Genomic DNA, 24935 nt, shown 5'->3' on the forward strand with positions numbered 1-24935 from the left:
AACAAATGATGAATTATTAAATTGTTTACAAAAATGATAATTAGATACCTAATTTTTGTGTCTCAGGAATAGACCAGTACTAAGTAAAAACATGGTATCACAGAAAGAAACAAACACCCTATATATCTGAAAACATGATTCTAGACCCAACTCTATGATTATGACTTCTGTGACCTGCAAGTTCTTTACTTTCTAACCTGAGGTTTATTGTCTTGTGTAGAACAGGGTATGTATACTACAACTCATCCCGACTTTGCTTTTCTTGAAACTTCAAATACAAAGTAATTTATGTGAAAAGTATGTAAACCACACAAAACATGAAGTAGTACTATTATTCACCCAGAAGTTTTTGTTTTAGGGGAAATAGCACGATGCAATGCATGTGCCAGATATTCCTGACTTCTAATTTTGAGAAGCTGATTATCTCCCAGATGAGCTACAGTAATACTTCCAACTATGTGAAGCTGTGGATTACAGGACATTATACGTAAATTAGCTTCCCAGTTAAATTTACTTCTATAAACAAAACTTTTAACAGTATAGGAAAACAACCTTGGAATAAGACACACAAAATCTTGCCTTTGCCATGTAACAGCTGTGTGACTTCAGGCAAGTTTTTTAACCTCTCTCCACATCTCATCTGTAAATGAGGATAATATCTATTTATTGTGAGGATTAAAACTTCTGAGCAAATTCATTTGCAATGTGCACAGCACAAACTTCTGGCACACAGTAAGCACTCTTAAAATTGTGTTTCTTATTACTATAATCATGTTGGACAGAGTTCTTTTTAAATACCAGTGTAACTCCTTTAAACCACCCCTTACTGATTCAGGATCTCATTAGGACTATTACATCTGTACTGGGACATATCGTGGTGATCCTAAGGTCTACTGACGTATGCAATGCCTCTCTGCCAAAAAACTCAAATTAGAATGTTTGTGATTTGTGGGTCCTTTTCTATAGGATGCCTGCTCTGCAGTCACCTGTAAAATACTGCTATCAGTTTATGTTTCCATAGAAGAATTATCACTACTGCTTTTTGATTTGCTCTTTCTTACCTATAAAGCTCAGAAAAATAGCTAGCAAGCTTTTTAGTTTAGTACTAGGAATAAACCAAGAGTTAGAAGCCTTGGTGGGAAAAGGAAATAAGTTCTCACAGGAATAAAAGGCATAATATCCAACTTTTGAACACAGTAGAATTTTGGCTAAGCCGTTTTTTCTATTCTTTTCTTTTCTGTTAACTCCCTTGTCCTTTACTACATTCTGTACAGATAAGGTTTGCCAGGTAAATAGGACCTGACCATAAAATACACGTAGGAGTCGGCTTAAGAGAACAATCTCCTTACAGGGAAAAGATCCAACAAACAGATGTCTGGGGTATGAGGGAAACAATAGCTAACCATTAATAAAAGAGATGGCTGCATTTAGTCAGACAAATTCTACCAAAAATGACAATCCTGAAGGAAACAAATGCACACTGAACATTTATTTTCTCATGAGTTGAAAGTGAAACTCATTCATCACACAATTCTTATTCCTTATTTAGCACCTGGCCGAGAAGGCCACAGGGCACACGGCAGAGCAGGGGGCAGAACACCCAGGTCCTTGGCCCCGCTTTACAACCGAGGCACTCTCTGATCTTGGGCAAGCCTTCTGGCCGGCAGCGTCTTTATCAGTAAAGAAAGGGTCAAAGTCAGAAGGAGGAGAGGAGACCACAGAAGCAGAGGTTGGAGTGACATGTTTTGAAGATGAAGGAGGGGGCCAAGAGCCAAGAAATGCAGGCAGCCTCCAGAAGCTGGAAAAGGCAAGGAAACAGATCCTCCCCTAGAGCCTCCGGAGGAATGCAGCCCTGGGAGTCTATTTTAAACTCTGTCTTAGGAACTGTAAGATAGCAAATGTGTGTTGTTTTAAGCCACTAAGTTTGCGGTAATTTTTTATAGCAAGAACAGTGAGTAAACTAAAATATCTGTCTGTAATTAACTTCTGCCGGGACCCCCTCTCCGCTTCCCTGAAGGAGCGAGCTATGCCTGCAGGCTCACGTTCCATCTTGACTAGCAAGGTAGCGGCGGATACTGGAAAGATCTCTTTAGACAACTTCACAATTTTTAGCAAATTATGTTCTAAAACCATTTAACAGGATTCAAATGGATGTTAAACAGAGATTCTTTACCCTTGCAGAGAAGTTTAACATTAGATATACTTTACTAGGTTACAGTTAGATACTAAAACATATTACAGATGTTAGATTAAATAAACACCTTAAATTCACTGGCGATAATTAACTTGGCACAGGGTAAGATTTCATGAGTGAGTGAACATGATGGTAACTTTATCTCTGAATTATTACTTTGTTATTTGCTACATGGACTTTGATCAATGCTAACAATATGAACAGAGAATTCTTTTATTAACTAAGGAAGAATATACAATGCCACTAAAGGTAGAAGACCAAACAGGAAAAGCCCCCCCAGAGTGGCAACGCAAACGTCCTAACAAACCCTTTTTGTGAATACCTGTTCCAGTTCCTGCTCTGCATACTGCCTTCTACTCAGCTCACACTCGGCTCCTTCCCTGAGCTCTCTCAGCCGACAGGCCTCTTCCTTTGCGTAATTGATTTCATCCATCATTTTGCGCTCTAGATTTTGCTTTTCTACAGCAACGTTTCTGTTTTCTTCCTGTGCCTTTTCAAGCCTTACAGAATGATAAAAGTAAAAATTCCTCACCAAAGTTTCATCTTTTTTATGAAGAATAACTACATATCAAGCAACAAAATACATGTTTCAATCCAAAATCACACTATTTTCTATTAATCTTACATCTGAATAGCAAAACAGCAGGTGGCCCATGGTATAGTTGTTTGGTTATCTTGAGCTCAAAATACAGTGATAGCAGGGAATCACTCTTCAAGCAAAGAGACTTCTAAGAAATTCATAATTATCTAAATCATGTTAAAAATAAAATTTCACTAGGGGCGCCTGGGTGGCTCAGTCAGTTGGGCATCTGACTTTGGCTCAGGTCATGATCTCATGGCTCATGAGTTCTAGCCCTGTGTTGGGCTCTGTGCTGACAGCACAGAGCCTGGAGCCTGCTTCGGATTCTCTCTCTCTCTCTCTCTCTCTCTCTCTCTCTCATTCTCTGCCCCTCCCCACTCACTCTCTGTCTCTCTCTAATATAAATAAAAACATTAAAAAAATAAAACATTAAAAATAAAATTTCACTATACATATCACTCCACCTATATTTATTTCTACTGATCTGCCCATTTATTCACTAGAGCATACCTTTAATATAAATCTATAATTAGGACATTGTAAGTTTTATAAAAATATGAAGTGTACATACGTTACTGATATGTGTCACAAACTAAACATAGTGTGTAAGCACACACCCACATTACGTTTTCACAAATTGTATTTGCCAACATAAATAGTAAGACTTATAGCTTTTTAAACGTACCTCTCTTGTAAGTCCATGAGACTTTGCTCTGCGGTTTGTAAACTCTCCAAGTCTTTCATCATTTTTGCAACATGTTCTTTTGATGTCTTATTCTGTGTGTAAGCAAACCAGCACCCCCCAACACCAATTACTATAGAAACTGTGAGAATAAAATCCTTCATCCAGTTATGAGGCGGGCCTATGAAAAAAAATGCAGATGGTCAAATTAATCTTTGAGTGTAACAGAATCTTCATACAGAGGCATTTTGTAGTAGGTAGCTAAAACAAGCAAATGTTTTCTGATGAGCCTCCCATAAACAAGCTCCATTCTTTTAAAAACTATTTCTTCAAACAATCAAAGTGCTTATCGTAACACTGATATACTAGACCCTCCAGAGGGCACAGATAAGCCCACATGGATGCACCACACCCCTGTGGCACAGGAGGCAGCAACAAAAGTTCTGGGGACCCTGCAAAAGCAAGAGTATCTCCAATCATGTCCTCTGTGGGGTGAAAGTAGGCATAAAGAATACCACCACTATCATCCCAACTGCTTTCCTTCAGTCAGGTTAGGGACATGTCATGCTTTGACACACACACTGGAAGCCTAATCCTTCAACAAAAGAGCATCCCCCACCCCCCCCAAGCAAGCAGTCATGTAATGAAGATTAGTCAGTGATTCTCAACCAAGGGCGATATCTCCCACAGTGGACATTTGACAATTTTTGCTTGCCACAGCAGGGAGGGTGTAAAATGGGTGGGGGAGTTGCTACCAGTGTCTAGTGGGAAGAGGCCAGGGATGTTGCTAAACAGACAGAAACGCACAAGACACTTTCCTGCCCTGCTTCTGCCAGTAACAGAGAATTACCCAGGAATCATCCAGCCCAAATCATGAAGTGCCAAGGTTGAGTAACCATGAGTTAAATGATCATAACAAGTCATATTTTAGGTGCTATTTGCCAGAGATTTCTGGGTTACTAGCAGGAAAGAACAGGATCACCTTCTCCACCACTAGGCATGTCAGTAATTTCCAGCAGAAACTACAGTAAGGAGTAAGGAGCCAGGGCCTACTGTCCTCAGTGATACAAAACACAGAAGTCACTAGCAAATAACTCCCTAGTCTATCCCTGACTCTTAACACACACTAAGATTCAGAGGGCTCTCTGGAGTGATACACAATGATAAGGAAGACAATGTAATGCATGATTTGCTCCCAAGAGATAGAGTTTACAGCGGAAAAACTACCGAACTGCCCAGGCCTCCAGCACGTCTATGTTGTATGTGTGATGAAACACGGGGCTCCGTAGACATCAGGACTTCTCGTGCTCACTCAGGTTCGTGTGTGTTTACACCGTGTGAGGAATGCCAAGCCCTATGCCAGACACCCTATTTCCAGAGCTCACGCCCTCACCTACAGTGAAACAGATGCACTGCGGAAGACCAGAGTCTCAAAAGGATTTATTTTTACTTCCGCCTCAGACTGAGAAGTTCAGCTCATGTTCTAGTTTAAACATGAGCCCAGTTCAGGCCAAAATATTACTCACCAGAAATAACAATAAAGAGAATGGTCAAGTACCAAACTCTATAGTAAGTGCCACAAACTGAAAAAGATTTCAGCGAAAACTCCTTTACAATGTGTGTCTGTTCGTTTGACAGTGTTAGTTTGTTATAAATCTAATGCTGGTGTTCCCACTGCAGGGCTCATTCCCTCAAATAATAATTCTAAGACAAACACATTAAAAAGGTAACGCATCATTAACTTCTTCGCTGGTTTATTAAAACATTTGTTTCCAGCATTCTTTTGACCACTTTGGTTTCTTTTCAAATGACAATGAAATACTGTTTTGGCTTAGAGGGAGTGTGTTCCTGGCTTAATAAAATATAAATATTCCTGACCAAGCTGTATACAGAGGCAAGTTATATAGTTTCATTCCTATTTGCACCAATCATTCACATGAACAAATCAGACAGAATCTCATAGAAGACAATCCCCAACAGATTCTGCAGAAAACTTAGGGTGTCACCTCTGTGGAATGCCCGGCATTTCAGGAGTGTTCGATTTCCTAGGGTTTGTAATTTCCAACAACAGTGCATTTCCACCAACTCTCACAAAGCAGAGTTCCAGCTGTTTGACCAGCTGCTCTCAGCCTGAGCCAAAAAAGAACCACCAGTCCCATCATGGAATCTACCCAATGGCTCCAGTAACCCTTTTTTGGTAGTGTCACCCCCCAAACCGATCACAGAAACCTGCAAGTCTCCTAACTCCGAAAACTGAGGTAAAATAAATATTAGTTTCCTAATTTATCATTTCTGGAAGCCATTTTTCTTGTATTAATTGTTACTCCTTTTTGGCTTCTGAAAAATAGAATATAAAACCTCTAAAAATGTAGAATATTCAAATACTTTTCCCCAAAGCTTTTTAAAACTTGAAATTAAATAAACATATTAAACTTCCCTTCTGGAAAAAAAAAAAAGTATTCCTGTCAAAAGTAAAGAAATACAAGGTTTATTTTCCTTACAAATATGACATAATAATTTCTTAAATGTTCTTCTTCAATACAATCAAATAACATTCTCCATCTTGTGCTTTGCCAGGATGGTCTGTTATCATGGAAAATTTCAAGTGGATCTTCAGGAACCAGCTTGGCAATGTGACATTCCACATTTCAATGACAGAAAATCTCACCCTATAAATCTTTTAAGATAATATTACATTTCCTTTATACCTAATAGACGATTTTCTTAGTGTTTTATCTTTCTTACTTTTTCTTCTTTAAATAACAGGGGTGCCTGGGTGGCTCAGTCAGTTAAGTATCGGACTTTGGCTCAGGTCATGATCTCGAGGTTAGTGAGTACGAGCCCTGCGGTCAGCACAGAGAATGCTTCCGATCCTGTCTCCCTCTCCGCCCCTCCCCCACTCATTCTCATTCTCTCTCTCTCTCTCTCTCTCTCTCTCAAAAATAAATTAAAAAAAATAAAAATAAATGACAAATATGTGATCTGATTATTCTTTTGCATCATACTCTGTGAGAGAGAATACTAACGTGTTAGAGGTCCAAACAAAACCACATCCAGCGCCTTGAGCTGAAGTTTTTGTCTGTGACTCCGATCGCTGATTTTCAACTGGGAGCTCATAAATGAAGGTTCATGCACTGCTATCCTGTTCATTCAAAAAATATATACATATTAAATGAAAATATTTCTAGTATGTAAATTTAAATACTTGAGCAATACATGTAATACTTTACACATTAGTGACGACCTACTACTGTTAAGAGCTCATCCATGTGATTTAATACTTTACTAACAGGTGTCAAACTTCTCGGTGCAAACTTAGCTGTACAGACACCCTGCATTAATTATTTACTTGTTATGTTGACGTTTTTGTTTTCTAAGGTTAACTTTACGCTATAATTTACTTGAATGCAGAAATTTAACCAATGCAAAAGCATTTTATAACCATTAATTACCTCTGCATTTTATTATCATTTCACAGAGAACAAGAAAATTGCTAGGTAATTGACTTAACATCAATAGCAAACTATAAAATATACTTTTCAATTTAGATCGTATCACTTTTCTTTAAAAGTGTCTGAAAAACCTGTAGCTTTACATTCTAATATGTAAACTGTTTATAAATTAAACAGAGTCCACGGAAGTCATAAGTGAGAATAAGAAGTCATCATGGTTGGGGGGAGAAAACTGAGACATTTATGTAACAGGAAATACTGAACCATTTCATTAGCAATGAAAAAAAAACATGTAGGGGGCCAAAAGGCACAGGTGGAAGAAGGAAATAAAATCACTTTGTTTTGGACGTCAAGTCCAAGTTGCCCCATCATCAACTAACATTTCTTAACAACCAAGTATGACACCAGTGAAGATCTTATAACACAAAGTCTAATAATAATCATATAATAGTTAATAACAATGACGATAAAAACAAGCATGTACTATATGCCCGGTCCTGGGTCAAAGGCTAAATCAAAATTGAAGAACACCTCAAACAGATACAAAATTCCCATTTCACAGATGAGGAAACTAAGGTAGGGAGAGATTGAGTAACTTGCCCAATTAGTAGTAAGAGGCGGGGCAGGGATTCAAACCCAAATATGTATGATTCCAATGACTGTACTCTGAATCCACTGCATTTTCTTATGAAAGATACCGGAACGTGTGAGTGTGCAGAAGTTACAAAAACTCCTATAACTGCTACAGGCTTCCATAAATCTTTACAGTGTAAAGAACTCTTTCCCTTTGCAAGATGCCTTCCTTCATCTTCTCTGCAAGTACCTTTTGTGTATGGCTCCTGTTACACCTTTAACGTGACACTTCCCAAACTGCTGGAAGGCAGAGCTATGTCTTATCTCAGTATCCCCAAACCTAGCATTATGCTTGGCAAAAGTAGATGCTTGATAAATGTTTGTAGAATACATAAGTGAATGCATGGATGGATGCATGAATGAATTAACAGCAACAATACTGGTAGACTAAACTGAAGAGAAACAATGAGATGTAGTAAAAAGGATACCACATAACAGTTTTATACAAGGTTCAGTATGAGCCCGGGAGGTGGAAGTGGTTCTACCTGAGTGGGTGAGGATGTCAGGGGAGTTCACACAGGTCTGAAAGGAATGAGGAGGCATGCGTCAGGCGAAGAGAGCCTTAGTTTAAGCTCTGGTAATAAGAATTTCAGACTATAGAAAATCAGTAAAAGGCTTATGATAACCGTGATAACATAAAACTAACATAATTTGGGCTACCTATTGCAATGCGACAGTATTTTAATGTCACAGAAAGGAAACAATGAACTGCTGTAGGTACCTGTCCATCCGGAATGTGTAATACATTTTCTTACACATTCTTCTAAGTAGCTCTTGTACCTACAATTACCCTACAAAAAGTCCCGTAACTCATATTGCTATTTAAGTTAATTGATACTTAAGTCCCTTTAAGCGAGTCCTCTAATTGCCATTACCCCTATGAAAGGGGCTTGATGATGGGTATTCTGGTTTCCCTTTCTTCTCTGCTCACAGAAGCTCCCGTGAGCTCACCTGAAAGCTGAACTTCTGTATTGATAACCTGTCTTTTCTGGTAACATGTTCACTATTTAAAAAAAAAAAAAAATTGATCTTGATGAAGTGTGATGTTATTTCAACAATTCTCCAAGAAGCCGAGCTATGTCTGGCACCCCTTATTTAACCAAAGGAAAAAAAAGTGGCTATAACATTTATTGCCAACACACTGAGCAACCTATTTCATTTCATGCTGTTGTACAAAAAAACTTCCCAAAAGACAACATAAGAAAAATACTAGGAGTTCCTCATAACTAGGGTAACATACAACTCAAAACAAAAACAAAAACAAAAACAAAACACCCTAATCCCACTTTAATACTCTACTATCCTGTTTTAGCTTAGAAACTTATTTAAAAGCAAAAACCCTATCTTCATTTTGTCTTCTTTCCACCATCTAGTTGCACCTTGAACACACCAGATACTCAATACAGACTTGTTGAACTGACTCTTATTCCCATTATTTCCTCAATATAACCATATGCACAGCAAAACCAGTAAAATACTGATGTTGACGTTCACAAAATATATTTACGGGAGATACGAAAATTTTCAACTCAATCCAAAATCTGAAGTCCAAAGAAACAACAGCCACTTATTTCAATAGAGTATGTAAGCAAATTGATTAGAAATACAATATGCATATTTCATCACAAATAATAATGAGATAATAATAAGGGATTAGAGTCTTTTTTGATTCAAGAAACATTTGAGAGAGGAATGGAACATAAGCAAGTTCTGGTAGAATCGTTGCAAATTTTGACATTTGAGTCTTTAAAGATTTTTAAGTTAACTAATGGAGATTTAGAAAGTAAATGTAGAAAACGAATAATTCCAGGCATCTAAGGGATAAACTGGCATCCTAGACTTTGGTATCAGATCTATCTAGGTTCAAGTGCTGAATTGGGCAAAATATGGTATCAGATCTATCTAGGTTCAAGTGCTGAATTGGGCAAAATATTTGACTTTTCTCTGATTTGCTTTTTATCTGCAAAATGGGGATAACAATACATACTTAATTTTAACCATGAAGTTTAAATGACATAATACAGAGTACCTTTATGTTACATACATTTTAAAATGGTTGCTATTAGGGACTCATGGGTGACTCAGTCACTTAAGCATCCAACTCTTGATTTCGGCTCAGATCATGATCTCACGGTTCGTGAGTTCAAGCTCTGCATTGGGCTCCTTGCTGAGAGCACTGGAGCCTGCTTGGGATTCTCTCTCTCTCTCTCTCTCTCTCTCTCTCTCTCTCTCTCTCTCTCTGTCACCTCCTTAGAATCAGAGGCGTGTGCTCTCTCTCTCAAAATAAACTTAAAAAATGGCTATTATTTATATTTTATTAAGCTTTTTTTTTGAGCTTTAACTTGTGGCCACTAATATTAAGTGACTATTATTATTAAAGAATACAATTAAGAAAGATCTGTACATTAACCCACTCAAATAGGTTTTTCATAAAGGTGGATTCATATCAAATGAATATGTTTTTGTTATATTTACCACATGGTCAGAGGTTGGGCTTTTGATGTTATCTAACAAAGATGTAGTTGGCCTACCTTCTAATTCCAAAAATTACTTTCTTTGGGAATAAATTTTAAAAAGAGCTTGATTATTTAGACAAAGAAAAATGATTAAAACTTACAAATTCACACCTTAAAAAATTAAAGAATGGATATAATATTTCCTTTGAGCCCTTAGTCACAGAGATAACTTATAAATTTGGCACAGAAAAGTAACATCTAGTATATAATTCTCCTTGAGTGGAAAAAAAATGCATTTGGATAATAAAGACTCACCTGGGAAGCGTTGTTCCTTTGACATTATTGTCTCTAAAATTCTTCTCATATTGGGGTAGTTCAACAAATTCTATCAACCACTGAAGCGTGTCTTCAAGGGTCCAATTATGAACTGCAAGAGACAAAAGGGGAAGGCACATTTGAAACAGATAATTATCAGCTTTGAAACTTTACATAATTTACACATATATATTTACATACACATACATACACATGTATATAAAATTACTAAAACTTCAGAGGATGTTAGATTGAATTTTCAATTCAATCAACACAAAGTACTTAAATGATATCTGGCATTCTATGAGAAGCTGAAAACAGTGGAGACATACTTCCTATACTTAAGTTTATAATCTATAACAGAGAAAGCATGAAAGAAAAAGAATAAAATATTAGCGCGATTAATTCTAAAATAAGCATCTATGCAAAATTCATACAGGAGGAAATAATCCATCATTTCCCTGGTTGTAGAAAAACTTACAAGACATGTATCTATTCACTCATTCTTTCTTTCATTTAGTCATCCATCCACAGAATATTGTAAAGCTTGTGAATATCAGGTTCCATTCTAATGCAATGGAATATGGTAATAAGCAAATGCAGAAAATCCTTGCCCTCATGGGATGGGGGGGGGGGGGCAATTTACAAGAGAAGGAAGAAAAGTGAAGAAAATTTCAGACACTGATCAGCTATTAAGAAAGAAAGGAGAAAGATGTCAGGATCAGCCTCTGAGGAACTATTATCTGAACTGAGACCTAAAACTTTGCAAGGAGCCAACACTGTGATCATCCGGGAGAAAAATATCTCAAACAGATGGAAAAGCTAGCAGTATAAAGGCCTTACTAAAGGAATGAACTAGCTGTATTTGAGAAAAAGAAAGAGAAAGCAGAGGGGCCAGGTCATAGAAGACTTTAAAAAATTCTGGATATTTTTCTAATTTCAGTAAGAAGTGGGGGGGGGGTAAATAATGTTTTTAAATCTATATTTACTCTTCAATGTGGATAATGGATTGTAGATTGTGTAGGAGACAAGACTGAAAGCCCAAAGCAGTAAGGAGAACATTCCTTTATATAGCAGTCCATACAAGAGGCTATATCACTCTTGGACTATGGTGTCAGTAGAGGATATGGTGACAAGTGGTCAGATTTAGGATATATTGTGGGGAGAATGCTGTTAGATGTGTTCATGAAATAGATGGGGGCTGGTAACTACAGGAAAGTAAAAAACAAACAAACAAAAACAAAACAAAAAAAAAAGTAGAGAGGACAGTACCATCAACTGCAATAGTAAAGAATGGGAGGAAGAGACTGGGAAGACAAGCAAGGCAGGTGACAGAGATCAAAAGTTCTGTTTTTAGACATGTTATATTTGAAGGATATATTAGATATTTAAGTGCGGACACATAGTAGCAGTCAGATATACAAGTCTGGAGCTTAGGGAAGAGTGAGATTAGAAACAGAGATATAAAAATTGAGAGTCTTCAGCATTTGGATGGTCTTTAGACCGAATGAGATCACCCAGGACACTGAACACAGCTATTAATGGACTCCAGGAGACTGGCCCTAAATCATGAAGAAAATGATAGCTAACATCTTTTCTCCTGGACACTTATTTTGAATTAAGCCCTTTATGTTCACATTTTTTTCCTTTAAGCCTTATTTAAAAACACACAAAACTTACGAAACACTAACATAATTATTTTCATTTATGGAGATGAGAAACTAAAAGGTTAATGGGACCAAGATAGATAGTAGCAGGACTGGATTTGAACCCAGGCCAACTGACTGTAGGACCTGACTCTATGCTATTCTGAGAGCAATAATATTAAATAGCAGTAGAGATGTAAACAAGCAGTTAAAGACTGGAAGCAATTCAGACATTTCTGCTTGAAGAATATGAAGGACAATGATGAGACTATCCAAAGGGAAGGATGCAAGTGTCCTTAAAAAATTAAGAGCTCCAGATTGTCTGCATTTAGTTTGAGGTTTGGGGAACATAAAGTGCTTACAGACCACAGAAAGGTCAGAGGATAGTGAAGGACATGAGTGAGCACCTCGGTGGCTCAGTCGGTTAAGCTCGGGTCACGATCTCACAGCTCGTGGGTTTGAGCCCCACATCGGGCTCTGTGCTGACAGCTCAGAGCCTGGAGCCTGCTTCGAACTGTGTCTCCTCCTCTCTCTTTGCCCCTCCCCTGCTTGTGCTCACGCTCTCTCTCTCAAAAACAAATAAACATTTAAAAATTAAAAAAAAAATAAAAGCAGATCTGGGAATCCATCTGTGTATGCATAAATCTGAGAAATACCTTCCTGATAAACTACAGAAAATTAGGAATTCACTTCTGCAAGCAAAGCTAAATTTTCACAATCTGCCTTTTTCATTAAGTGTTCTTTAGAGAAAAAGCTTCAATAAGTCACAACAAGAAAGCAGGTAGCAAAAATTCATTTAAAACCTACATATGGTAATTGATTATTTTATACCGAGACAAAACTTGGACTATTTAAAAATTTTTCTCTCCTTCATGTGTTCCTGGCATAAGCTTGGACACATGCCTGAGGCTGTTGTATCCATTTAGCCAAATAACTTAGAACACCAGCTAAAGGTTCAGGCCCTCGGTGCTTTCCAATGAATTTAATAAATTCGAAATAGGCTTTTTTCTCTTAAGTTGCTTCCCATTCAACATGAACTGCACTGAGAATTACTTGTCTTGATTGCCAAGAAACCAACATGCAGCTGCACCTCGTACACCCACACAAAAATCTCAGCCAAGAAAACAGGAGAAGATCCTCTCTGTCATTTCCATGGCTGTTCAACTGATCAACAACAGAAGTCCCTGATCTCAACACTCCAGCATATCAAAATATTCTTTCAATTCCCAATGAGCCAGGCTAGAAAGGAAGAAAAATCTAGTGAAAAAAAAAATACATATTTAAAGTGCCCAAATCCTAATGTCACTCTACTCTGTAAACAGAATACTCTAGTGGTTCTAAACTCATTTCTTTTACAATGAATCTTTAAAACAACAAAATTCTAACAAAGAGCACACAGTTTACTTTGGGAGGAAGCTCACTTCTTCTTGTGCTTTTTGGTTTCTTTGGTGATGCCTAGGAAATACCTTCACTTTTCATGACCAGGACTTGTATTTTATATTAGCTTTCTCTGCTCCAAATATACTAGTTGCCTTTCAATTCTTAGGAGAGGTCATACGATGTCCTTCCTCAGGGCCTTTGCACCTGCTGTTTCCTCAATATAGAGACTCTTTTCTCCATCGCTGACTCATCTTTGTCTATTCACTTTACCAAGACTTCCAATCTCAGTTAAAACCTTAATTCCTCAAGGGAGCCTTCCCAAACACTGCTATTGGTCATAAATCACTCGGTACTTTTTAGGCACAGCATTAACTGTAATTATTTATTTGTATGATTATTATTTCAACATCTGTTTATTTCACTAAAGCACACTTTTTTTTGCTCATCATTCTATTCCTAGCATTTGGTACACAAAAGATGTTCAACAAATTATCTGTTGGGTCCTCTAGAATACATGAATTAGAACATGCTTAATTGACAGATACTATGAAAATCTATTTTCACATTTTAGTGAAGAGACCCAAATAAAAAGGAGATTGTCTGTAGTTACACACTTAAGAATTACCTGGTTCCTTGTCACCTGCCTCTCCATTGCCCTTTCACATATGCTGTTGCTACATAGCACTTCCACCAGAGGGCGGCCAGAGGAGGAGAGTGTATTTCGTCAAAAACTAAAATTTCCGTATCTGCAAAGCTCCAGCAAAGCCGATTTCTGTGCTATTACCTTATGTGGTTTCTGCTAGAAATCGTGTCACTGAGTGACTTTTGACATTTATTCCAAGGCAAGTAGAAAGACCTCCGGAACAGGAAGAGACCTGATTCTGGTCCCAGCTGTATCACTGATTTACCACAGCCAGGTTATTAAATGCAACTCAGTTTCTTCACATACAAAATGATAAAATCAGGCTAGACCATCTTTTAAAATTCACTCAAATTTGGGGCACCTGGGTGGCTCAGTCAGTTACGGGTCAGACTTTGACTTAGGCCACGATCTCATGGTTCATGGGTTCAAACCCCGCATTGGGTTCTGTGCTGACAGCCTGGAGCCTGGAGCCTGCTTCAGACTCCTCCCTACCCCTCCCCGGCTCATGCTCTCTCTCTTCTCTCAAAAATAAATGTTAAAAAAAATTTTTTTTAATTCATTCAAATTCTGATTCCATTATAACAAACAAAAGTTGGTGTTTAAAATATTACTAAACTGCTGGCCTAGAAAGTAGATGATAAAATACTGACAGGGGGTGGGGGATGGTGCGTCTGGGTGGCTCAGTTAAGCATCCAACTTCGGCTCAGGTCATGATCTTGTGGTCCCGGAGTTCGAGCCCCGTGTTGGGCTCTGTGCTGACAGCTCAGAGCCTAGAGCCTGCTTCAGATTCTGCGTCTCCCTCTCCCTCTCTGCCCCTCCCCTGTTCATGTTCTCTCTCTCCCAAAAATAAACACAAAAACATTTAAAAAATTAAAAAAAAAATACTGACAGGGGAAAAGTGCCTCTAAGAACTTTCAGGACAGCAACAAAAAGTGCTGCTAATGTTTATCATGTGCGTATTAAATACCAGGAGATTTGCAAACATTGTTTCAAATACTCATTGCAACAACCCTTTGAAGTAGGTACTTTGATCACCACACTGAACTTAAAAGTCTACGAAGGTGACGTTCTTAATTAGACCTAACAGATTAGTAAACGATCAAAGCAGCTTTCAGACCAAGTTTGCTTCTGGAGCTGTCCACCACTGGGCAGTAACACTGTCTTCTTAGAGTTAGGTAAGTGCTCCCCATAATCAAATTACACGCTGCAAGTACACAGTTTATGTTCCGGTCACATGTGCAGCCATATCTGCAGCTTTCTGAATGTACCACACTCCCCCATGCCACTCCTTCCACCTGGGATGGTCTTCCCTTCTTCCTTCTTTGCCCAGCATGTTCTTCCATAGCCTTTAATTCTCAGATCAGGAAGTCCCTCCTCCACGAAGTTTTCCCTACCCATCAATTCCCAGATCATAGTCGCTCTTCTTTGTGCTCCAGATCACATGTACATGAATCTGCCACAGGATCTGTCACATACTCTCACGCGACCACTCATGCCTGTCTTACCCCCACGTGATTAATTCCTAGAGGGCAGGAACCTGTTCTTTTACCTAATACAGTGGTTGTCAACACCCAAAAGCCACACTCCTTTGATACAGGATTGTACATTTTATTATACTTTCATATATATCCTCATTTAACTCCCCATGTTCACATTTGAGAGATAGCTGTTCTCTCTAGTCTATACAGAGGACTGTGGCCAAAAGAGGCCCAAGTAATTACATATGTGGTCACATCTGTCTATTAACTGGAAGAGTTAGAATCTGAACTCTCATCTGCAGAATCCAAGTTCACTGCCAATATAGGTGTCTCCTGATTCAGATTAGCTCACTGCTTAGGGGCGCCTCGGTGGCTCCGTCACTTACACATCTATCTGACTCCTGATCTTGGCTCAGGTTATGATCTCACGGTTCTTGAGCTCGAACTCCATGTGGGGTTCTGTGCTGACAGCGTGGAGCCTGCTTGGGATTCTCTTCTCCCTCTCTCTCTGCCCCTCCTTCCATCTCTCTCAAAATAAATAAACAAACATCAAAAACATTTTGAGAAAGAATAGCTCACTGTTTAAAACGGAAAACACAGGTTCTCTTTGGAACAAACCTTCTAGACACATAGTACTAACAGTAATACGAGAGTTAAACATCGTTTATGAGCAATCTGCCATAGGTAATCGCATTCACGGATTCGGGATTCTGCTAGAGACATCTAGCGCACACTGTGGCCTACTGAGGGCGTGGAAACAGTAACACGACAAACAGCGCAAAGGCACTTATTCCAGTTCTTCATCATGGGGTGACTCCTAAGACTTGAAAAAGCCTAAATGACAAGATTTCAAAGAGCCAGGGGATTCAGAGCCAGAGCAGGGCTCTGGCGCAAAGCAGGTGGTGGGGAACAGGAAAGAGTGGGGACAGGATGGTGAGTAGAACCAAATCTGCAGGAGATGAGTGGGTGTGGGGATGTAGGATGTGTGGGGGTACCCGTTTATGGATTTTCACAGGAACAGAGGCAAGATAAGGATTCTCCTTTTCATTATCCCTCCCCTTGCCCTCAACAGGGCTATTTTAATAGGGAACAAAGTTCCTGATTCTGTACCAAAACAGTTTCCCTCTCTTCTCCTTCCTCCTTGCAAGTGTCAGTCTCTCCGGCATGTAATTATTTTGGATCAGCAGTTGAAAAAGATGAAAAATAATGACTGGACCTGAGGGGAGAAAGTTTTTAGTCAGCAGGACGACTTGTAGTAATGGAGAGAATGAAGAGAGAGGAAGGGCTAGAAATAGCCAACAACAGAAAGAGAAGCTAGCGTTCCTGTGGCGACCACGCTGAAGCAGCCTTCTTACAGAAACACATGAGTCACGCACAGGTACATCCTCGTGTACAAACTGGTTCTAAGCAGAAGAGACAGTGCAACTGAAAGTGATCTCTCCCTCCCTGAATTTCTGTAGGACTTACTGTTTCTCCCAAATGGCACACCACACACGCTGCCTCATTTTCCAAGCATCTGCTTAATTATATCTTACGTCCCTACTATACTGTAAGCTTCCATTAAGGCAGGAACTACGCCGCCCAGGATAAAGTGGCCGTTTAAGTATTAGTTGTATGTATACCTGACCCCTAAGGGTGAGAACCAAACCTGTTTTGTTTTGTTTTGAATTGTGTCTACGGGCTATGCCACACCTACAGTCGTGTGAAAGACAAAAATACTGTTTTCACGATATCCTATTCCAAAGCAGCACTGGAGGAGGCTGGACGCCAAACGGGATCACAGACACCTAGGACATACTGGAGGTCGGAAGCTGTGTGTTGGGACAGAAGGTGAGATGAGAATCTGGTTGCTTCCAGCCCAGCCCTCACTGAAGCAAACACGACATACACAAACCAGTGTGAAAGACAAACTTCCGAAGATTAAAATTTACATATTCACTTGCTCTTTTCACCTGTAAAAGGCAATCTTATAAAACCAATGCACCCGGTGTACTTAGCCATAGACTTGTATTAAGTTACAGGCCTAAAAATACAAAACAACTTAGTGAGGTACCACCATGTAAGTTTTCGTCTGTTATATTCAATGTAAGTACATGCTGTCCTAAAAACCTTCAAAGATGATCTGTAAAATTACCTAAATACTGTGAGAAAAAACTGATCTCTAATTATAAGGCATTAGTGCACACACAGAACATGTTAAGAACAGCAGTAGCTGACATTTTGTGAGCACCTGGCAATTTCCAGTAACTTTGCTAAATGCTTTACATGAATCATTTCATGAAATTCTTTCAACAACTCTCTGAAATAGGTTTTACGAGTAATAGTAAAATCTTGGTCCACAGATCAGGAAGCTGAGGCTCAGACAGTGAGAGTAACTTGTCTACATGCATACAAGTGGTGGAGACAGGATCTGCGGACTTCGAAGCCCCAGCTTCTGACTATTACCCCCACCCCCTCCTCCTCTCCCTCCTCTGCATGATGAAAAAATTTCAAAATACAGCCAAAGTCACCATCAGCCATGTCAGAACTTGGGTATAATACGCACATTACATTTATTCTGTACTTCATGTCTTAATAGCTTTCCTACTACTTTTCAAAAAATGCCACATCCTAAATTTATGATAGGGAAAAAAAAAAAAAAAACTCTTGTAATGTTCTTAATGTTAAGAAAGCAACTGGCACAAAATTTTCTTCTGGCAAACTAATGTATTTTAGAAAAATCAACTTCTGATATCGTAATACAGTAATGTAGACTTAAATACAATACGTTCCATATACACTCACTACTTTCTATCAAAGCATGAAAACATCTTGATAAATACCAAAAGGTTTGGTAAAATGGTCAGGGAGGAGAAAGAATAAACACTGTTAACAAAGGTAGCTACATGTCAAGTTGGCCACATAAAAGGGTTATTCAGAGAAGTTCTCTATTGTGAAGCTTCTCTGACAAAGAAGCTAAAAACCACTTGCGGGTTAAAAGAAATCTGAATTATTGGCATGTTTATATGAAGTACCATATTCTAAAATACAGGTGCACACCAGTATTTGCCACTTATCTAAATTCAATTTCACTGAGAACTTCAAGTAACTAAAACCTGAGAAGTTCTCTTTACAGTGACAGACGTAACTTGTCACAGGAAAACACAGTTAACCTAAGGTACAATACAGCACGACTGTGATGAAAAGCAACTTCAGCTAAATGTAACAGAAACATTTGCATATTACTTTGTAGAATACAAAAGATGAAAAAGTTGAAAGCCTTCCCCATTTCATCTTCACTCGGTCCGTGTTTGCAGACTTTATGATGTGACTTCAGAGCGAGGCCGGTGATCAGCTGCCCCGCACGGTCCAGACAGGCTTATCTTGAGAATGGAGCCCGAATGTGAGCTCGTTCACACGCTGTCTGGCGGGGCCCGTCTCCGTAGCATGGACTAAATTCCTGCAACATGCTATATTTGGACACCGAAAAGCCACACCCTGAACTTGGGAAGTCCATCTGTTAGTAGCTGTACCAAAGAGGAATAAATCCACACACTTTCTCTCATGACCTCCTGACCTTTTACCAGGTAAGAACTACATGTAATTTTTAGGCACACTGCTTAAATGTTGGTCAATGTCTGAACATTCAGAACTAAAAATTACCAGGGTGTTGCTCTTCTCAGGAGTGGTACCACGGATGTTAAGAGAAGGCTCTACTACTTTTTCGATTGTGAACCGCAATCTTATTAGCATTTAAACAGAGTGTAGTATCAACCCTTAATTCCATGAAGATGGTGAAGAATAACAAAGACATATCTTAAAAATAAAAACCGGAGAAACAGTCTCAAAACCGTGTGCCTGTTCTGAAGATTAGCAAAATGTATGTGGGAATGACTCTTAGCCATGGCAAAAGTACTCTACAAATGTAAATTATTATCACAGTAAAATAAATAACAATGGATCAGAAAGTTTTTGTAATTAAGGAAATTCAAGGAATGCACTTTCTTGAGTCAACAAGCCAGTAGACTCAAGAGCCATAAAAAAAACCTTAAAGTTTAATAAACTCAAGCTTTCCGGAATACCTCATTGTTGTGTCATTAAAGATATCACCTCAGGGGTAGAGTGGCTGTATCTCTGCTTATCCATTCTTTCACGGTACACTCAGCCCTCAGCCACCCTCCTTCTTTCGTTCCTTTGTTCATTCACTCATTCATTCATTCACTGACTTACTCACTTTTTAAACACCAAACTGGGAATAAAAAGAGCATTTCACATTAAATGAAGGTAAGTTCTTTGAGGGCAGACAATATTTCTTACTCATTTTTACATTCCCAACATAGTGTACAACATCAAAAATATAGCAAGCACTAAATAAATGTGGGATGGCAGAAACGTCTTAGGAACTCCATTAATGCTTGTCGGGTGAGTGAATAGATGGCAAAGTGATTCTATCAACCAAGGCTGCCAGGAAAATGTCACCTTCATTCACTCTTCTTAGTGTCATTTCTAGATAAAGCAACAAACATCTTCAGGAGTATGACTAAGTTTCATAAAATGGAGTGGAGGCTGCTTTTCAAAGACTACGTTTAACAACAAAAATTCTACCTTTAAATGACAGTTTTACAAATGTTTGCTTTAATTTTCTATTATAATTATTAAAAATAATCCATTTTTCTTCCCTTAGAATCTGAAGGTTTCTTCAAGAGGTTTTCTGTACAGGCAACTTGGGATTCTTTTATTCAGCAAATATTTACTGAGTTCGCAAGTATAGTTACTATTGGGCACTGAGTAAAATAAATGTAAAACGTCAGAGTCAGGAAATTACTACCAAGACTATCAGAAAGCTCAAAGTAAGCAAATGTACTGATTTAAGAGGGAATTCAACACGGAGCACATGGGTGGCTCAGTCAGTTAAGTATCTGAATCTTGATTTCAGCTCAGGTCATGATTTCATGGTTCTTGAGTTCGAGCCCCATGTCGCTCAGGCTCTGTGCTGACAGTGAGGAGCCTGCTTGGGATTCTCTTTCTCCCTCTCTCTCTCTCTCTCTGAATAATTAAACATTAAAAAGAAAAAAAGAGCTCAACAAAAAATGAATACAAAAGCCAGCCCAGTGAATAAACTCTTTCTAAAGGAGATTAAACTAAAGGCCAGCTAAAAATTAAGCTATCAGAGCCTGTCATACAACCTCCAGGCAGGAAGACACTATGTTCAAAACTTTTAATCCTACTTTCTTCTGGAACAGAAAAATTCACCAATTTCAATGACAGAAGCAGTTTCAAGATAATTTACTCAGGCAGCTTCTGTTTGATCTGCAACTATAAATGCCTTTTTCTAGTACATTTGACACTAAGAAATTTAATATCTCACAGATAGTTACTAGCTATTTTCCAACTTGGGTTTCATTTACTATATACAGCAGTGGTTTAACTAGTTATTAATGACAAAATTACTTTTAAGAAAAGTTCTCTCGTTTTGTGAGTACTGACACAATGGTTAAAACATTAAAATACTAAATAACCTCCCCATTGCCATGTTACTTTCTCAATAGCTAGAGTTATGTGACAAAGGAAAAGTGTGAATAATGTGCTTCGGTAATAAAAAGTAATTCGTAAAGACAGGCTCATTGACATAGTGTCAACTGGAGAGGGCTCAGACTTCTCTCCAAAATTTTTTCTCTTTCTTAAATTCATTTCACAGTCTTTCAATTGCCCAGCAGTGGCCAGGTTCCATAAGAGGACGAGAAGACAGGCCAGTGGTGACCAGAGTCTCCATAATGGGACACTGGGATGAGGGCTCCGCGAGGGCAGAGGGGGCTATACACACAGGCTCCCGGGTAAGGCAGCAGCCCAAAGGGGTCAAGAGATTGGCAATTACCCGGGGACGGGCAAATAGGAAAATACATTGAAGACGGCAGAGCTAGGGTTTTCCTGCTGAGTAAAAGCAGCTACAAATAGGGAAAGGGATTCAGCAGAACTAACGCGGTAGTGTTGTACTGGTAGCGGTATGACGTGGTATCAGGTGACAATGATGCTCAAGACTTTTTAATATACAGACAGAAATAGAGAGGTGCGCGTTTCTTAACTGTTCACTGAGAAGGCTCGCCAACAGCAACACCTCAGTAGCAGTGATCACGTCTAGTGCGCAAATCACGGCTTCTAAATACTATCTAAACTATCAGCAACCATGACTCCTTGAAGGAATGGTTGTTTCCAGGCCTAGGGCTGACAAATAACAAAGTCTGAGCCTGAAACACCTCTTTTGTGCCAGAAAGTAAGGAAGAGCTCAAAAATGATGGAGATATACATATAAAAGAATACAGAAACCAGCCAGCTTGAAAGGCTTTCCACCAGCCAAATCTGGAACAATCTGAGGACCAAAATAATGAGAGCAACAAATTATAACCCACCGAATAAAGTACAAATCCAAGAGTCCACCCACACCGATGTAAATTTAAGGCAGGAAATCAATCTTCAGATCATAAGATTGGAGACTATTTCTCCAATTTCTAATTTCAAGATACATCTATTATCTCCCCCACCATCTTCACAAGATGTTGATAATACACTGTTTAAATCTCTCCCTTACAGTAAAATCCAGGAATAGAAGGAATAATGGAACTCAAAAAATTACAATTTGGCAACCATCAGAGTTAATTAATTCAGGCAAGAAATATCCAGCAATGCTAAAACTAGTGTGTACAAGTTGCAGGACCAGAGTTCTTCGTTCTGGTCTTGTAACTTTTCACTAAATTTGAAACTGTCTTAAAACATTAAAATTTTAAAAGAAATCTTTCCATTTTTTTTCAATTATGCAGGTAGAGTTCTAATAATTGCTGACTTCTCTATCACTTTGTAGCTTGTGTTCTTCTTAAATAAAGAGTAGTAATTTTTTCACTCTAACAATGATAATAGCAAACACTAGGCTCTCATTAGTTATCAAGCATTGTTCTAACCTCTAAATTGTCATTAACTCATTTAATCTTCAACACAATCCTCTAAGGTGGGTGCTATATTAGCTACATTTTACAGACGGGGAAAGTTAGGGACACAGAGATTAAGGTACTTGCCCAAGGTCACAAATCTAGTAAGTGCTGTGTAAAGAACTGAACATAGGCACTCAAGTTCCACATTACTTTGGGATAGTATCTCTTCAGGAAAGGACAGCTGTACCCTGAGGTTTCTCAAGAAATGAGTGTCTAAAATATGAGAAGCCTCAGCGATTATGAAGCCTCAGAACCCATAAAGTTTACTTATTGTTCATTACTCACTTAGTACCAGGTTGAAAAGATGTTAAGATACTAAATTCACCCTCTTAGAAAGCTTCTAGAATGGATTTAGGCTGTTTATCCAGCAAAAAACTAATAAACTACTACAAAAATGTTTATGATGCCTTTTGAAAACTACTTTAAATTTTCTTAGGTTACATTCAGAAATAATGTGAAATTTTAGTAGTCTTTTTTAGGAATACGGTAATTACACTGGCTTAAATTACTGAACATTTAAACTTTATTACTGCTTTACTTTTACCGGCTGGAGTTGAAATAACCTGCTTCATATATATATATATATATGTATGTATTTTTTTTTTTTTTTTGCATTTTCTAATTGTGTACTCAGTAATTCCCAGTTGTATTTCTTTGTTCTCTTGCAAATGACTTACCTCCCAGATCCGGAAACGCTTTCCTGTTCTAACTTTTTTTCTCCCTAGGCCCCAGCTGTGCCAAAGGGGAAGAAAGTAATTCTGTTTCTTTTGGTGATACTGTTGGCAGACAAACCAACAAGCTATTACTAAATAATCAAATTCAGAGTTCTTAAATTATAAATTACACTTTCTTATGCTTGTTATTCGGTGAAAATAAGACAGCTTACTCTAGTAAGCAATCATTACTATTTAAAAAAAATTTTTTTTAACGTTTATTTTTTTTTTTTGAGACAGAGAGAGACAGAGCATGAACGGGGGAGGGTCAGAGAGAGGGAGACACAGAATCTGAAACAGGCTCCAGGCTCTGAGCTGTCAGCACAGAGCCCGACGCGGGGCTCGAACTTACGGACCGTGAGATCATGACCTGAGCCGAAGTCGGACGCTTAACTGACTGAGCCACCCAGGTGCCCCAATCATTACTATTTTAATGGAAGTGTTGACAAACCAAAACTGGTAACCTCTAAATCCTGCCTAGACAACTGACTTGCAAACTGAACCAATTCTTATATTCTAGAAGACAAACACCATACCTATTTGTAGTTTATACCTGCTTTCAATCTACACAAATGCTACTAATAAAAATATTGCATCCGTTTGGTATTTCAGAGAGTTCTGCTCCTTGCTTCCTATTAATATACAGAAAAATGAAAGACGTTCATAATGACATGAAATTCATTTCTGAAAAAATACCAAATTTTCCATTAAAAAATACGGAAAATGGGGCGCCTGGGTGGCTCAGTCGGTTAAGCGTCCGACTTCGGCTCAGGTCATGATCTCACGGTCTGTGGGTTCAAGCCCCACGTCGGGCTCTGTGCTGACAGCTCGGAGCCTGGAGCCTGCTTCGGATTCTGGGTCTCCCTCTCTCTCTGCCCCTCCCCCACTCATGCTTGGTCTGTCAAAAATAAATAAACATTAAAAAAAAATTTTTTTTAATCTGGAAAATGAAGACAGCACTGTAAACTATAAAACTACCATTTCTTATAGCAGCCTAAGTGACATAAAAGTATTGCCTTTCCTAGAATTGATAACAAGATATTACCTATAACTATGTATAACTTAAGCCCTTTTTGTAATTTCATAAAGGCAAATGCTCCTAGACAACTAATTCTCTGATACCTTAGTAAACGCCATACTCATTGGCTCTCTGATATCACATTTGTTCTTCTTCCCTATTGCAAAGGCCTCATTTGGCAAAAATTCGGGAGTGACTCAGACAAGAAATCCAGGACATCAGGAAGACAAAGCACTACAAAAACCTTCCACATTCTTACTCTTTATAAGCCTAATAGCAGTTGGGAAGAGTCATTGGTATTCTTAGATATCACTTCAGTTGATGAATACTGTTTGACTTTTGGGGGTGTTTAGATCATGTACCAAGAATCATCTATTCCCTGAATTTATAGGTATCTGGAGTGCATCCCTTTCTCAAGATTTGCAAAGTAACTCAGAATGGACAGCGCCTAGTTTCTGTCAAATTCACTTTCCTGCTCCTCCAATGATGCTTTTCCAAACACCTGTATTTCCCCGTACACAACACAGACATGTCTAGTGATCCTAAGTGAACACAGTGACAAGGGTTTCACCTTGTCAAAGTAAGAAATCGTGTGCAGTAGGGAAAACCCGTAATAGCCAGTAAGATTTTGGAAAGCGGAAAGTGGAGTAAAATTTACCGACAGAATTCTCAGTGTTGAGAGTTACATTAGCTCATTTCATTAAAACATCAAAATGGGATTTAATAAACCATCTGTATTTGGGAAATGATGTAATTATAAGACACAGAGTAAGACCAAAAGAA

General features: G+C 38.5%; 1 protein-coding gene across 4 annotated transcripts in view; it reads right to left on the reverse strand.

The window, feature by feature from the left end:
* STIM2 (stromal interaction molecule 2) overlaps window positions 1-24935 on the reverse strand; it is a 151500-nt gene that overhangs the window by 21057 nt on the left and 105508 nt on the right. For all 4 annotated transcript variants that reach the window (XM_042984812.1, XM_042984811.1, XM_042984814.1 and 1 more), the window contains 4 exons: window positions 10313-10424; window positions 6483-6598; window positions 3460-3637; window positions 2517-2694 (listed from right to left, as the gene is read on the reverse strand). In XM_042984812.1, coding sequence (XP_042840746.1) covers window positions 2517-2694; window positions 3460-3637; window positions 6483-6598; window positions 10313-10424 — 584 coding nt within the window. The remainder of the gene's footprint in view (window positions 1-2516; window positions 2695-3459; window positions 3638-6482; window positions 6599-10312; window positions 10425-24935) is intronic.

Source organism: Panthera tigris, chromosome B1 (genome assembly GCF_018350195.1).
Source record: "Panthera tigris isolate Pti1 chromosome B1, P.tigris_Pti1_mat1.1, whole genome shotgun sequence".
In the NCBI taxonomy this organism is placed as follows: domain Eukaryota; kingdom Metazoa; phylum Chordata; class Mammalia; order Carnivora; family Felidae; genus Panthera; species Panthera tigris.